This window comes from Silurus meridionalis, chromosome 22 (assembly GCF_014805685.1).
Source record: "Silurus meridionalis isolate SWU-2019-XX chromosome 22, ASM1480568v1, whole genome shotgun sequence".
NCBI classification, from domain to species: domain Eukaryota; kingdom Metazoa; phylum Chordata; class Actinopteri; order Siluriformes; family Siluridae; genus Silurus; species Silurus meridionalis.
The window spans coordinates 4,165,253-4,181,339 of NC_060905.1; the positions used below are offsets into that span (position 1 = coordinate 4,165,253).

The 16,087-nt window shown below is 43.0% G+C and overlaps 2 protein-coding genes across 8 annotated transcripts in view; both read left to right on the forward strand.

Annotated features, from left to right (window-relative positions):
* Positions 1–8,725, forward strand: part of brd4 (bromodomain containing 4) — a 51,781-nt gene extending 43,056 nt beyond the window's left edge. For 5 of the 7 annotated variants that reach the window (XM_046834617.1, XM_046834623.1, XM_046834619.1 and 2 more), the window contains 14 exons: positions 498–869; positions 1,057–1,185; positions 1,267–1,503; positions 1,937–2,157; positions 2,299–2,675; positions 3,734–3,835; positions 3,945–4,379; positions 5,378–6,091; positions 6,251–6,357; positions 6,443–6,599; positions 6,891–7,027; positions 7,136–7,341; positions 7,500–7,761; positions 8,084–8,725. In XM_046834617.1, coding sequence (XP_046690573.1) covers positions 498–869; positions 1,057–1,185; positions 1,267–1,503; positions 1,937–2,157; positions 2,299–2,675; positions 3,734–3,835; positions 3,945–4,379; positions 5,378–6,091; positions 6,251–6,357; positions 6,443–6,599; positions 6,891–7,027; positions 7,136–7,341; positions 7,500–7,761; positions 8,084–8,152 — 3,525 coding nt within the window. In that variant the 3' untranslated portion in view covers positions 8,153–8,725. The remainder of the gene's footprint in view (positions 1–497; positions 870–1,056; positions 1,186–1,266; positions 1,504–1,936; positions 2,158–2,298; positions 2,676–3,733; positions 3,836–3,944; positions 4,380–5,377; positions 6,092–6,250; positions 6,358–6,442; positions 6,600–6,890; positions 7,028–7,135; positions 7,342–7,499; positions 7,762–8,083) is intronic. The other 2 variants (XM_046834622.1, XM_046834621.1) reach the window with 2 other exon arrangements.
* Positions 8,726–14,153: 5,428 nt separating this feature from the next.
* Positions 14,154–16,087, forward strand: part of LOC124376085 (protein PET100 homolog, mitochondrial) — a 3,701-nt gene continuing 1,767 nt past the window's right edge. Inside the window, exon 1 of the mRNA XM_046834974.1 lies at positions 14,154–14,389. Coding sequence (XP_046690930.1) covers positions 14,309–14,389 — 81 coding nt within the window. The 5' untranslated portion in view covers positions 14,154–14,308. The remainder of the gene's footprint in view (positions 14,390–16,087) is intronic.

The window sequence follows — 16,087 nt, forward strand, 5'->3', positions numbered from 1 at the left end:
GTCAAACATCAGAGGAACATGATCCATATTTATGATGTGGTGCGGCCCGATTCAGTGGCAGCGCATCTGATTTAATATTGGTTAGAGTTTCATTGGTTCACCTGAACCCGTTCTGCAATTTCATTGGTCTAATGTTATGGGGCTTAGTTTTTTGGCTTGAAGATTGTGACCCGGGAAAAACCCAGGAAAAATCCATAAATTAGCCGCTTTATTGTTTAAGCCGCGGGGTTCAAAGAGTGGGGAAAAAAGTAGCGGCTTATAGTCCCGAAAATATGGTAGATATGAATAAATCGGGATTTTCCGATGCAAATATGTTTGAAAACACTTTCTTATATCGATGAATTACATCATTATCTTTTGTACCGATGCAAATTGGTGAATTTTACCACCCCTACACAAAGTCGAGATGGTTTTATATTGAATTTCTAGTGTTTATGTTAAAAGACATTTATTATCCCCTTTATTCAAGTTGTTTGTCTCCTTTTGCCACAAAACAGCAGAGAAAAAGCCAGAAGAGGAAAGCAGACACGACGACTCCCACCGCCAACGACCAGCTGAGCGAGTCCTCTCCCGCAGAATCCAAGTCGGGGAAGACCCTCCCCCGGCGAGAGAGCGTGCGGCCGTCTAAACAACCCAAGAAAGAAGCGCCGGATTCCCAGCACCACCTCGGCTTCAGCGTGCCGGCCGGCCCCTGCAGCCCCAAAGTGCTGGAACAGCTGCGCTACTGCTCCGGCATCGTGAAGGAGATGCTTGCTAAGAAGCACACCGCTTACGCGTGGCCTTTCTACAAACCGGTGGATGTGGAGAGTCTGGGACTGCATGACTACCATGACATCATCAAACACCCCATGGACCTCGCCACCATCAAGGTGAAAAAATTGGAATTTCGGAATTCATGGTTTGGGGTGGGGGATTAGAATATTTTCTCAGTGAAGTGGGAGAAAATAACTTAACACTCATTATATAATGGACTCAAAGGGAAGCCACTATGTAGCTTCAGAACCAACATCAGTGTGGTTTTTGACTATGGTCATTTTTTTGTTTATTTTTTGCTAGGACAAATTGGACACCAGACAGTACAGAGACGCGCAGGAGTTTGCAGCTGACGTGCGGTTAATGTTCTCCAACTGCTACAAGTACAACCCTCCAGACCACGAGGTCGTGGTGATGGCGCGCAAGCTGCAGGTACGCAGGCGCGTGTGCTAAAACGCACAAACGTCACCCGCCACCATTTCAGGTCATTAACAGCTACTTCTCGCTCTACAGGATGTGTTCGAGATGCGCTTTGCTAAAATGCCAGACGAGGCAGAGGAGGTCTTTACCCCTGCGCCTGCCCCCGTGCTGCACCCCGCACTGCACCCCGCTGCCCCCGTGAAACCCCAGCCGCCCATCGCCGCTCCCTCGTCCTCCGACAGCTCCAGCGACTCCTCGTCCGAGTCGGAATCCTCCACCGACGATTCAGAGGAGGAGAGGGCGCAGAGACTGGCTGAACTCAAGGAGCAGGTGAGGAGGGTTTATTTATTTATTTAATACATTTTAAATCATACATTTTATAAAAATGATGCATGGGTGTGGGATTTCTACGCTGTCTGAATCCTGAATCCGCATTTGTGATTTCTCATCATTATTATAAATGACGCTATAAAAGGAGTTTTTTTATTTATTCATTTAGTTTGCTAAAAAAAATAGCATTTATATAAATATATTAAATAGCATGTGATGCTTACATTAGACTCAAGTCACGGACTGGAGTGGATTTTTTATTAATTTGTTTATTACATTTTTTTTTAAGTAGTTCCTTGACTTAAAAACAAGATTTTTTTTTGAGCTGCACTAGAATCACAGTCGATTTCATAAGTCTGGTATATGGCGTATCTGAAGACGAGGTGTGGAGTATAATTAGAATCCTGACGTACTTGCTGTTTCTGTGATGCAGCTCAAGGCGGTCCACGAGCAGCTGGCAGCCCTGTCTCAACCCCAGGCCAGCAAACCAAAGAAGAAAGAAAAGGACAAGAAGGAAAAGAAGAAGGAAAAGCACAAAAAGAAAGCCATCCCTGGACTGGACGAGATCCTCGAGGCTCCTTCTGCTCTCCCGACGCCGAAAAGCAAGAACAAGAACAACAAGGATCCTCTGCCTAAGAAGACCAAGAAGCCAAGGTGACCCAGAGAGCATTTACATTAATGTCCTCAGAGTCTCCATATACGTATATGAAACTCTGAGATGATGCAGTTTATTAGCAGAAACCACCACACATTTTAATACATGTCTTTTTGTTTTTTTTCTTTCTGGTCCTGCAGTAAGAAGGAGGGCATTAAGAACAACCGCTCCATTCCTGCCCCAGGCGTCGTGAATCCCATCCTTCAGCCTTTACCCTGCCCTGACCCCATGGAAGAGCTGGCTCTGGCAGGGGGACCAGGATCCACAGGCTTGGTTCCTGGTGAGAAGTGCAAGCCCATGTCCTACGAGGAGAAGAGGCAACTGAGCCTCGACATCAACAAGCTGCCGGGGGACAAGCTGGGCCGCGTGGTCCACATCATTCAGTCTCGCGAGCCCTCGCTGAAAAACTCTAACCCGGACGAGATCGAGATCGACTTTGAGACGCTGAAACCCTCCACGCTGCGGGAGCTGGAGAGATACGTCTCTTCCTGTCTCCGCAAGAAGAAGAAACCTCCAGGTTTGTCTGGTATCTGTTTTGTAACGTCTCAGTATTTGAGTAGACCAGATTTTATTTAACATCCCGTTCCACCTTTAGTCTCCATTAGTCTCCATTTGCTGTTGGAATTACCTCCACTCTTCTGGGAAGATGTTCCAGATTTTGTGGAGATTTGTGTGAGATTCATTCAGCCACAAGGGTCTTAGTAGAGTCGTGTAAGGATGAAGGTGAGGTGGCCTGGGTTGAGGTTCCAATTCATCCTAAAGGTGTTCAATAGGGTTGGAGCAGAAAGCAGATCTTCCACTCTAACCCATGTTAAAGCACATCTTAATGAAGCTGGTTTTGAGCACAGGGGCTCCGTCATGCTGGAGCAGGTTTGGGTTTTCGAGTTCAAGTGGAGGGAAAATTTATTTGATGCCGTATCCATAGACATCATATACAGTTGTGTTCCTCTGATGGTATGGAGAAGAACCGCACGTGGCAAGTCGTGTGTCCAAATACATTCGGCCAATACTTTTTTTGTGCAGTGTATAAAGAATTTCGTGTTCTATCCTGTGTCTGTTGTAGGTTACTGCTGCCCCAAGTTGAATAAAGGATAAACAAATAAACATATGAACAGATAACCGGTAAAGTTATTTAATTGAAAAAAGCTGTAATATTTAACGCGAAAAAACATGAAAAATACAACATTTCGGCATGTTTCTAAGAAAGATGGTCGCCCGAGCATCTCGTTCAGACGATTTCACCATCTGTTTGGTGGCATATGTGTTTGTTTACTCCTCTCGTTAATGTGCCTCATGCTCGGGTTTGCTCAAATTAAAGCGTTCGTCTCCGAATACGTGTTTAGAAAGGAAAAGAAAAGCCGGCTTTCTGTCCAATTCAGATCGTTAAATGCTCCAAATGTGGTTAATAATTTTAATGCAGCGCATAAACGTAAGTCGTTGTCAAGCAGTAGTTCCGCAATGTCATAACTGGAAGAAATCTTTTTTTTTTTTGGTTTTTTTTGTCAGAACTCGCAGTAACGATGATTGTTTATATTATTGACGGAGCACATTCATGTTTCCTCTACACAATTACAGAGAAGACCATGGAGACGATGAGCGCCAAGCCGAAAGGCTCGTCTTCAGACTCGGGTAGCAGCAGTGAGTCAAGTTCGTCTGACAGCGAAGACTCCGAGTCAGGTAAAGACGGTGTAGTTTCTTATCCCTTACTCTCAGCAGTGGCCTTGTTGCTTGTTTTTTTTTTTTTTTTTTTTTTTACAACCAAACATTTATCTTCTGTTCAACTTAGGAATGGCCTCTAAAATGAAGAAGAGAGGTCACTCTGCCAAAGAGGGGAAGAAAGGCCACCACCCGGTCATAGCTCCAGGTATAGTTCAGATACCCCTCCAGGCGCAGGCTCCAGTCTTACAGCCAACTGTTCATATAAAACAGCAGCAGCAGCAACAACCTCAGCCGCAGCCGCCGCCGCAGCAGCAGCAGCAGCAGCATCCGTCTCCCGCAGCATACATGGCTCCTCCAGTCACGGCTCTGGAATCATCCCAGCTACTTGAGAACACGTTTGACTCTTTGCCCCACTTCGGACAGTCCCTCATGCCCATGCCTCACCATGCCAACGACTCGTCCTCTCCTGCCCCTCCTCACCTCAACGCTCACACAGCAAGTGGCCCTGAGTCACCTGACACGCACCCGTTCTTAAACCAGCACCCCATCCTTCAACCCCCAGGTACATTCCAGCATCCAAATATTTTACTAACACAGTGCACCTATATACAATTTTTTTATTTTTTTATTTATTTTATTTATTTATTTTTGCAATTCACTGAATCAAATGTGGATTAGGACTGAGTACCTAATTATTCAATTCAAACCTACTATAAAAACGGTTCGCTGTCATTTAACGCAAATTCTTTGGTCAAAAAAACGTCCAACTGTATTGAACTTTTCCAAAATGACTTGTTTGTTGGTGCAGAAATCAGGGTTCCTACACATTTTGGAAAAGTATGGAATTGATTTAAGTGATTTCCAGGTCTGGAATAGAGAAATATAGAGAAAGATATTTATATCTCCATACCATCTCTCTTTGGATTTCTAAAATATAAAATGTTCCTCGTCCACACTGAAACGTCTGAAAACTTTTGGGTCCTTGTACTGCGCATGAGCAAAACGTAAAAAAACGCTTCAACCTGCTTTATTTCCACCTGGCGTTTATTTACATTCCGGCTCTTTGAAATGTTGCAGAAAAGACCTTGTTGAATGAAAATCCCAATTCACTGTGGACAGAAGACCAAAACGGGGAGAAAAATCTGCACTTCCAAACGAAAATGTGTCAGTGTGGACAAGACCTGAAGGTTTTTTAGCGGAGTTAGGAGCAGACTCTCAGACGCTGTGATTGGTTGTTACGTTTCGAGGTAGCAGTTGACGTGACAAAACAGCGCCCCGGAACGTGCGATTAAACACATGGAAAACATTAGAGATTCTGCCTCTGACTTACATCAGAGACGTAACGCATGCTACAGTTGGAATTTAAAATCGTTGTTTTAGATGTTAAATATGGTCTCAGACCATCTTTAGGAAATTCAGCATTTTGGAGTCTGGAAGAGTATTTTGAAATGAAAAATGTCTAGAAACTGTATGAGCTCTTATCGGATCCGAATGCTATACTGTGAGTGTTGGCTAAAATAATCAAATGTCATTTTTTCTCTTTCTCGTGTTCCTTCGCAGCACTGCACAGCGCTATGCCTCAGCAGCCTTCTCGTCCCAGCAACAGAGCGGCGCCGCTCCCCTCTAAACCCCCTCAGCCCACGACTCCCCAGCAGCCCCTGCAGCTCCAGCCCCAGCAGCCTCCTCAACCCCAGCATCACCTCCCTCCACACCTCTTGCACCCCCCTCAGCCCATCCGCCAAAGACCTCTGTCCCCTCCTACGCTCACCCCGCAGGGCCTGCTCTCCTCACAGCCTCCTCAGCTGCTGCTGGAGGACGACGAGGAACCCGTGCCCACCATGCCCATCAACCAGGTCCTCTTCCTGCAGCACCACCTGCAGCAGGGTCGACAGCAGCAGCAGGTCCCACTAATGCAGTCCCTCCAGAGCCGTCAGGCGCAGCCTCCTAGCCAGACTTCCCTGCTGCAGACTGTGCAGGTGCAGTCACAGCTGCCTGTGCCGACTCAAATGCCTGTTCAGACTCAGCCCCAGGCTGCTCCAGCGCACCAGCCCTCACCGCAGATGCCCACGCACACACCCAGGCACATGCAGCAGTCGCAGAGCCAACAGCAACAGCTGGCCTTCTCACAAGGTCCAGTGCAGACCACGCAGACGCAGCCGGCGCAGCACAAGGTGGCCATGACCCCGAATAAAGCTCAACAGCAAATCATTCAGCAGCAGCAGCAGCAGCAGCATCCTTCTCCACGTCAACACAAGCCTGATCCCTACAGCACAGGTCCGAATTAACATCCCAGATTTATACTGCAATTAATTAGGGGTGTAGGAATACGTGTTACACCTCTTCAAATAATGTTATAATCAATACAATGTTTCTCACGTCTTGATCAGTGTTTGATCCTAACGGCTCACCTTGAACACGTTCTGTTTTGAGCAGGCCACCTGAGAGAGAACCCGTCTCCTCTGATGATGCATTCCCCTCAGATTTCTCAGTATCCTCCTGTAGTCCATCAGTCTCCTCCACAAAACATCCAGCCCAAAAAAGTGAGTGTTGCTCCATTCACACTGTCGTCCTACTTCTTTAAATTCACCCGGTGTAACTCTTCTTCTGCGTTGTTCCTCTCCACAGGAGCCGCAGCGAGGGCCACCAGCACTCAGCCTGCTGAAGGAAGAGAAGCAGCCACCTTCGCCAATCATGAGGAGCGAGTCCTTCAGCCCTCCCATACGACAAGAACCACACAAACAGCCTGAGAGCAAAACACAAATGCAAGGTCATGGGCAGCAGAGTGAGTCTTAAAGCTGTGAAAGGATCTTCACGGTTCAGAATTTTATATTCATGAATTCATAAGATTCCACATTTTAATGTTTGGGAGGTTTATGAAGCCACCGTTTGCATGCAGCCACCGGTCTGAAATCGTGGGAATCGTATTATTATGTCTACACAATCCTAAAAAGAATCACATTAAGGCAGGAAATTGTAGTTGTGTCTTTTCTACCTGCTATTTGTAAGATTTTAATTGATATCTGGGGTTGGTGGTAGAAAAGACCTTTTGACAACGTCTGCATCTCCATCTCAGGGCCTGACATGAAGCCTCTGGACACGTCTCGCCCCGTGATCCGCTCCTCAGACCAGAGCGGTCCACCCCCCACCATGCCGGAGAAGGACAAGTTCAAACAGGAGCCCAAGACTCCTGTGGCGCCTAAAAAGGTACAGGTGGGTGGCAGGGACAACTTTGATCGTTCAGAATATTTTTTATATATATACAATGCCAACATTTCTGTATCCAGTGGTGTATCTTTATTGTCGTTCTTTGTTCTTCAGGATGTGAAGCTGAAGAACATGGGCTCGTGGGCCAGCCTGGCGCAGAGGTCCACATCGACGCCGTCGTCCGCGGTGAAATCGAGCAGCGACAGCTTCGAGCAGTTCCGCCGTGCGGCCCGGGAGAAGGAGGAGAGGGAGAAAGCTCTGAAGGCTCAGGCGGAGCAGGCTGAGAAAGACCGGCTACGCAGAGAGCAGGAGAAACAGAGGTGAGACCAACGTTCTGCAGATTTCTCAGGAGCACTGTGGTGTTTTTTTTTTTTTTTTATCTAATTAGTCAGTTTTTGGGTATGAAAGCAAGCTTAGGGCAGTTACATGTACATTGACGGATGTGTTTTGATGTGTATGATTCTCTTTCCGTCTTAAGGGGGCGTGATGATGATGATTCGATGGAGGTTGCTCGAAGACCCCACGAGGAGCAGAGGAGGCGCTCGGAGCACCAGCAGGCTCAGGCTCCTCCACCGCAACAGCAGCACCAGACCCCCTCCCAAACGCCGAACCAACAGCCCCAGACACCGTCCGCCACGCAGCCGCCACAGGCTCCGCCTCAGTCTCCGGCCTCCAACCAGAACGCCAACGATCGAGAGATTGCACGCCGCCGTGAGCAAGAGAGGAGGAGGAGAGAGGCGGTGAGTTCATCTTAGTACCTTTTACCGCAGATTAATGCTTCTGCATGAACGTCCGGCCCGGCCTGATCCCGTCCCACGGCCTGGTCCCTATAGAAAATATGAAGAAAAAAAAACTAGTAATAAATAATTTGTAATAAATTAATAAAGACTTTAACTATACAGTTTGCACAGGGGATGTAAAGTGAGCAAGTGCAAGTGATATTTCCTCAACAAGATCTCCTAAACAAGGACTAAACATGATTGCAGTGTTGCATTTATTTTTAAAATAAGCGTTAAAGATTAGTCATTCTGCGCTTAACTTCTTTCTCTCTTTGTCCTACAGATGGCAGCAACCATCGACATGAATTTCCAAAGCGATCTGATGGCGATCTTCGAGGAGAACTTGTTTTGAGATGCACGAGGAGGCACAAGAGACTGCAAAATGAATAAACTTAAAAACGAAAACACAACCCAAGCAAAATAACGGATTCCTCCTCATAGAGAAAAATGGACCGATGAAGCAGTAAGGGAATAAAAAAAAAAAAAAAAATTAAAATTTTTTTTTTTTTCTTTTTTTCTTCTTGAAAAAGACCCCAACTGAGAGCATGAGAAATGCGCCGCAGAGGCAGAGATGGCACTGGGTGAGCTGAGGCCTTGACAAGGACGCCCCCTGTAGCCTTAGCAGGGGGGAAATAAAAAGAAACCTTTAAAGAGGGACCCTTTGAGCTGGGACCCGTTGCCTCTCTGGCATTATTCCTGGATCTAAAACCCATATAAGTAGCAGGAACGGACAGAGAGGACATTTCCACTAGGGGGCACTCTTTCGCACGAATGGGAGCAATGCTTTGGACCTTGATATCAGTGGAAGTATATCTAAATGACACCAGTACTGATGTACCATGTACTGATTTACCTGTCATAGGCGGTATTGCGTTTTTTTTCTCCCTCCTTTCACTTTTTTTTTTTTTTTTTTTTTTTTTTTTTTTTTGTTTTAAAAAAACACAAGAAAGCGATTTATGCTAACAACTCATGATCATAACGTGATATCTCAGCTGAGGAGGAGGTGGAGGAGGTACACGCCAACATCACCGTACACACTATACATTCACCGACCAGGGGTTTGAACAACGTCAATAATACACACGTGTTATCACTTTCTTTTCTTTGTTTTTTGCATTAGGATCTACTGTAAAAAAAAATAAAAAAGAAAAAAAAATTTTCCTTTTTTTTTTTTTTTTTTAAATAATTAAACCTTAACACTTAACCCTTTCTTCTAAAGTCTATGCCAAACAATGGAGTCCCTGAGATTTTTTTTTTATTATTATTTTTATTAAGTGTCTTTTTTTTTTTTCCCTTTTTTTTTTTTTTAATATATAAATATTTCTATTTTCTTGTCCTCCACAGCAGACGTGAAAGTTTAGGTAGCCTTGTTAGTAGATTATACCTAATATATGCATTATTCTGCCAATTGAAGACAAAAAAAAGGTTAAGTTATACTTTAATGCATCATCAGAGAAGCTGTTTGAGATTACACTTTTTTTTTTTTTGTGGTATTTTTTTTTTTTTTTTTTTTTCCGAAAGCGTACAGTGCAACATGACTTTTCGTGTATTATACATTCTAGAAAGAAGACCCCCGAAAGCGTCCGGAAAAGTGGTTCACGGTAGTACAGCTCGAGTGTGTGTGAGCAGCCGGCTGACTCTGAATCCTCCGAGACTCCTCTGAAGTCACCTCTCGAGCACTCGGACATTTCTTGCATGTTTCTTTCTTTCTCTCTCTCTCTCTCTCTCTCTCTCTCTCTCTCTCTCTCTCTCTCTGACTTTCTCTCTCGCGGTCTATATGTTTTTGGTTATATCTTTTCCCGTTTCATGATAAGCAACCAGAGAGGGACTGTAAATGGGGTGGGGGTGGGGTGTTCTTAAACATGACTGATTAATGAGAGATTTAGGGGTAAAGGAAAAAATAGAAAAAAGTTAAAAAAAAAAAAATTGCAACAGTTCTGATTTTATATCATTGTTCTTGTTCAATTATAGTGGATGTGAGTTCTAATTATGTTATTTGAGTCAGGTTTGGGGGGGGGGGGGGGATTAGGGGGCACACTTTAAGGCAGGTTCTCTTGAGTTTTCTCCTATGGTGTTTTCTCCAGTGCCTGTATTGTATTGCGATTCTAGGTGGCATATATCCTACTCTCGGGGAGGGACTGACGTGCGGGTGGGGTGGGGGAGCAAATGTTTTTGTTTTTTTCAGGAGGAAGAACTTGCAGTTTAGTGTGGGAGGGATGCAAAGCCTGTGTACAAAGCATAAAAAAGAAAAAAAAAGAAAAAAAAAAAAAGAAAGGTCAACATTTTATATTCTACCCATTTACAAATATCCAGGTTTAAATCTAGTTTTAGCTGGACTTCTTTTCACCCAGAGAGTTTCTTCTTTTCTCATTGTTTTACGAGGACGTCTCTTGAGCTGCCGCATACTTGTATTCTGTGTGTATGGATAGCTGGGGATACGTGTGTGTGTGTGTGTGTGTGTGTGTGTGTGTGTGTGCGCGCACGTGAAAGAGAGTGTGTCGGTCTTCAGTATGTGGCACGGTCGGAAATCGTGCTCCTCTCCGGAGCGTTCATAAACACTTCACATGAACGAGTTGCTTTGCTATCGCTTTTTTTTTGTTGTTTATTTGTTTTTGTTTTCCCCTCTTCCACCCCTTTTGACGAAGTCCACATAAATATACACGATTCTTTCCTTTTTTTTTCTTTATCAGTTTGTTAAAGGTAAGAGAAGAAACACTTCATTCCTTCAAGCCTTCAAATGTATTCTGTTTTGTGTTGTTTTTTTTTTTTTTTTTTTCTTCAGTAACAGTCAGACATTAATGTGCCATGGTTTCACCGGAGAATGTGCTGACCTGCATCTCAACCAGAGAGTTTGCTTTATTCAGGTATTTTCTTTTTGGGTTTTTTTTTTTGTTTGTTTTATTTTGTTTTATTTTGTTGTGTTCAACATTTCCCTCGATTACTGTTTGGTATGTGAGTGAGCTATCGAGGTTAATGATTCTGTTATAATCATGATATAAACTCATCTCTTTTATAGAAAATTAAAAGGAAACAAAAAAAAAGGGTCTCGTCCTGTTTTCTTTGGTGTTGTCTCTTTCTGTTTTGTTTGTTTCACACTAGAATGCTTAGAACTCACCTCAGCTTTTATGGGTTTTGACACACGTGCATGTTCCTTCTGTATTTATGCAACAAACTCTGTGAATGGCAAAAAAAAACAAGAATTAGACAGTGAACGACTGGAAGGAGGTTCTGTGGAGTCCAAATGTAGCATGTAACAGAAGACCTTGTGTGAGATGGAGAACACGAGAGAAGATGACCTCAGACTCCTTCACCCCCCACAGTCGTACATGGAGGTGGAAGCTTAATGGTTTGGGGTTGTTTCGGAGCAGGGAAGGTCGGAGGCTTATTCCTGAAAGTGAAAGGAACCAACATGGCAACCATTCCATACTTTAACACCATGCAATTCCGTCTGGAATTGCAATCCAGACGGAATGGCATGGTGTTGAAGCATGGAATGGTTGCCATGTTGGTTCCTTTCACTTTCCTTTCACGAAGCATACATCCGAGCTCTGTAAGCGTTATTTAGAGCGCAAACTGTCTTCTGGAGTGATATCTAGAACTGGATCACAAGAAATGGTAGCTCAGTGGTTAGGGCTCTGTGTTATTGAATGGAAGGTCGGGGGCCCCGGTAAATCCTCATTCTGTTAAATTTCCATGGAAACAAATGGAACATACATGTTGCTTTCAAAAAACCATAAAAGACTCAGTCTCTCCACATATTTATTACAGGAACTGTATGTCAGATGGCTGCACTGTAGTTGGATCAAAAGGAAAGTTTCAAAAACCTGAAGTGTTTCAAAAGTTTGCGTTAGAACTCGCGCCAGGAGGCTTTTTACAAAGCCAGAACCCAAAAAGAATCAGTAATGCATGTGAGAATTTCAGCGTGATTATCCAGGCCCGTGTGTGTTTCTTCTGAAAGCTTATTGAACTGTAGGAAAAATGGGAAAAATAATGCTCAACACTTAATGTGATGTGATCCAACACACAGCCTGGTTACTCTCAGGAAGCATGAAGTTTTTCTATCATCATTTCAACAACATGCAGAAAGAAAACATGGTTCCGCCAGGGCTGAGGTGCGACGTACGACAATGTAAATTATCACTAGATATAACAAAATTGTTATATAAAAAAATGATACTGTGCGATGAGACGATATGGCAATGACGGTGCATCAGTACTGAGCAGGATACAGAGCTCAGCGTGGTATCGTATCGATTACAAAGACCTTGTCAGTACAATAATGAGGTAATGCATCTTCTGAGCTGGAGGCCATGGGTTTAAATCCCAGCACCACCAAATTGCCACTGTTGGGCCCTTAAGCAAGGCCCTTATGATCTGCCAACACTGATTATTTTTATCTAGACAATCGTTCCTTCACAAGATACCCTTTCTCTCTTTTTTCACTCTCCTTTTCTCTTGAAGGTAGATTGATACTCTATATGAACAGTGGTTCTGGGACACTTGAATTTTCCAGCCATATGTGGTTCCTCCCCAAATTGTTTCCACAAGGTCGGAAGGCGTACAGTTGTACAGGACGTCTTTGGATGCAGCAGCATGGAATTTTCCCTTTGCTTGATTTAGAGACCCAAACCTTCTCCAACATGACTATGCTCTTGTGCACAAAGCTCCAGCTCCATGAAGATCTGCTTCACATGGGTTGGAGGAAAAGATCTCCTGCCATATCTGGCAGAATGAATCTCACACAAATCTCCAATCTGGTGGAACATCTTTTTGATATTCAAAGGAAATAATTTTGTCACATTAAGGATGGTTCCACAGGAACAGTTTAAAGATCTATGAAGTAACTGAGCAACTCAAGAACTGTTTTGGATGGATTTGGACTGTAATTAATATTAATCGGTATTAAAATGCGTTTAAACAGAACACCTCAACAGCGATGGAACAGTAATGAATGGACATTCGGTGCCACTCAGATGAGGATGATGTTCCTTTTTGAGTCTGGTTCCTCTCAAGGTTTCTGCCTCATGCCATCTCAGGGAGTTTTTCCTTTGTCACAGTTGCCACTGACTCGTTCATTAGGTATAATTGTATATAGGCACTAACATATATTTTATAACCTGTTTAATTCTCTGAAGCTGTTTTGGGACAATGACCATTGGTAAAAATGCTCAAGAAAACATTGTTAGGATGTATAGTAGTGCTTATATAAGTATTTCTGGAAGATAAGGGTCTTTAGGTGTTGTTTGAAGACTGCTGTTCGTTCCTCAGGTGGAAGTGCCAGAACGAAGACTCTTGAAGAGATGTGGGACCAGTAGAGCAGCGGTTAAGGATCAGAAGGAGCTTGATGTCGTGTGGGGGTGAGATAAGTGATATGAGGAAGACGGTAGACCTGTAAGTATCAGTGTTGTGGAGATGATCCAGTGTGTATCTGAAAGAATATTATCAGTCAGATGCATAATAATGTGATGTTCGAGAACAATTTCCTCAGAACCCTCAGAGGAGTTCCTCACATTTAATGATGAAATTTTGCACAAGTCTGGAAAGTTTGGAATTTGGCAGCTGTTTATAGAAGTTGAACAGTAGATTCTGTAAGTAAAATGGAAACTGGAAACCTGGGAAGTTTATTGGTCAAATCTTTTCTTCTGAACAGAACATGTTTCCTGAATACCTCAACACCATGGTGTTGCATGTTGCAATTTTTTTATGTATTATTATTATTCTTTTTTTTGTTGTGATTATTAAAGGGGTGTGTTTGTGTAACTTTTTATTTTTATTTTGAAAGAACAACAATACAACTTTCAGGTACAAAAACAACAAGATTCAGGTACAAAAGATTTGATTATACAATTAACTATCCACAAGTAACGAAACAAAAAAAATAAGTAGAAGATATATAGTATAAACAAACAAATAATTAATTAAACGAAGGAAAAAAATAAATAAGACAGTAATTAGCAGAAAAGAAAATCACAGTGTATCGTTGATTAAATCTGAGTGACGAAACAATATCCGAGTTCATAAGGTTTCGTATTTCACTGACAATAATATTTTAGGAAGAATTTTATAAAAGGTTGCATGACGTAACTTGTATCTTGAACGTTCTTCTGACGTCATACTAACTCCGACATGTTGTTTTGTAAAAATATCGAACATACCCGGTCTCTGCGCACTGATTGGTCATCGCGGTAGCTCGCGCCGACAAACCGGCTTCCAATTGGACAGGTTCTACACAAATGTAAATCTCATCCAATCGCACGATAGAAGGCGGGACATTTTGAAATATCCCGGAAATGTATCCGGGTTCTCGAATTTTCTTCCAAAAAAAAAAAAAAAAAGGCCAACGTGTGAAGGAAATAAGCGCAAACAATTGTGTACAAAAAAAAGTATGAAATTTATATAAATAATATAAATAATAATGTTATGCATTTGAAAATGTTTTTTGAAATTGCTCAACAGTCGGCTATTCGAGCTTTTACTTTAAAGGGGAAACAAAATCCGGAAGTTGTGCATGCAGTGTATTTGGGGTGACCCTCAGTTTTATTTTTTTGACGGCGCCGAAAAGATGGGAGTAAAAATCGAAATATTTCGGGTAAGTTAATTTGAAAGATATAACACATTCCATTCTTAAATAAGTAATATACATATAAACTGTTGAGAAATATACAGTAATGCTAGTCGCTCTAGCTAGCAAACGTCACCGCTTATACGTTCAAATAGGGCACGAGCTGGTGTTACCTAGCAACGTTACGCTAGTATCCTAGTATTGTACAGCAGTGTGTGGGGGATGTGGTGTGTGTACTAGTTAGTATGGTAGTTTAGTAGTGTGGTGTGTGTACTGTTTAGTAGGGTAGTATAGAAGTATAGTACAGCAGTGTGGGGGATGTGGTGTGTGTACTGTTTAGTAGGGTAGTATAGAGTATAGTACAGCAGTGTGGGGGATGTGGTGTGTACTAGTTAGTATGGTAGTTTAGTAGTGTGGTGTGTGTACTGTTTAGTAGGGTAGTATAGAAGTATAGTACAGCAGTGTGGGGGGGATGTGGTGTGTGTACTGTTTAGTAGGGTAGTATAGAAGTATAGTACAGCAGTGTGTGGGGGATGTGGTGTATGTACTAGTTAGTATGGTAGTTTAGTAGTGTGGTGTGTGTACTGTTTAGTAGGGTAGTATAGAAGCATAGTACAGCAGTGTGGGGGATGTGGTGTGTGTACTGTTTAGTAGGGTAGTATAGAAGTATAGTACAGCAGTGTGTGGGGGATGTGGTGTGTGTACTAGTTAGTATGGTAGTTTAGTAGTGTGGTGTGTACTGTTTAGTAGGGTAGTATAGAAGCATAGTACAGCAGTGTGGGGGATGTGGTGTGTGTACTGTTTAGTAGGGTAGTATAAGTATAGTACAGCAGTGTGTGGGGATGTGGTGTGTGTACTAGTTAGTATGGTAGTTTAGTAGTGTGGTGTGTGTACTGTTTAGTAGGGCAGTATAGAAGTATAGTACAGCAGTGTGGGGGATGTGGTGTGTGCACTGTTTAGTAGGGTAGTATAGAAGTATAGTACAGCAGTGTGTGGGGGATATGCTGTGTGTACTAGTTAGTACGGTAGTATGGTAGTATAGTACAGCACTGTGTGGGGGATGTGGGGTGTGTGTACTAATTAGTATGGTAGTTTAGTAGTTTGGTGTGTGTACTAGTTAGTACGGTAGTATGGTAGTATAGTACAGCACTGTGTGGGGGATGTGGTGTGTGTGTACTAGTTAGTATGGTAGTTTAGTAGTGTGGTGTGTGCACTAGTTAGTATGGGGATGTGGTGTGTGTACTGTTTAGTAGGGTAGTATAGAAGTATAGTACAGCAGTGTGTGGGAGATGTGGTGTGTGTACTAGTTAGTATGGTAGTTTAGTAGTGTGGCATGTGTACTGTTTAGTAGGGTAGTATAGAAGTATGGTACAGCAGTGTGTGGGGATGTGGTGTGTACTAGGTAGTATGGTAGTTTAGTAGTGGTGTGTGTACTAGTTAGTATGGGGATGTGGTGTGTGTACTGTTTAGTAGGGTAGTATAGAAGTATAGTACAGCAGTGTGTGGGGGATATGCTGTGTGTACTAGTTAGTACGGTAGTATAGTAGTGTCGTGTGTGTGTGTGTACTAGTTAGTATGGTACTTTAGTAGTGTGGTGTGTGTACTCGTTAGTATGGGGTGTGTGTGCTAGTTAGAATGGTAGTTTAGTAGTGGGGGGTGTGTGTGTACTAGTTAGTATAGGGGTGTGGTGTGTGTACTAGTTAGTATGTTAGTTTAGTAGTGTGG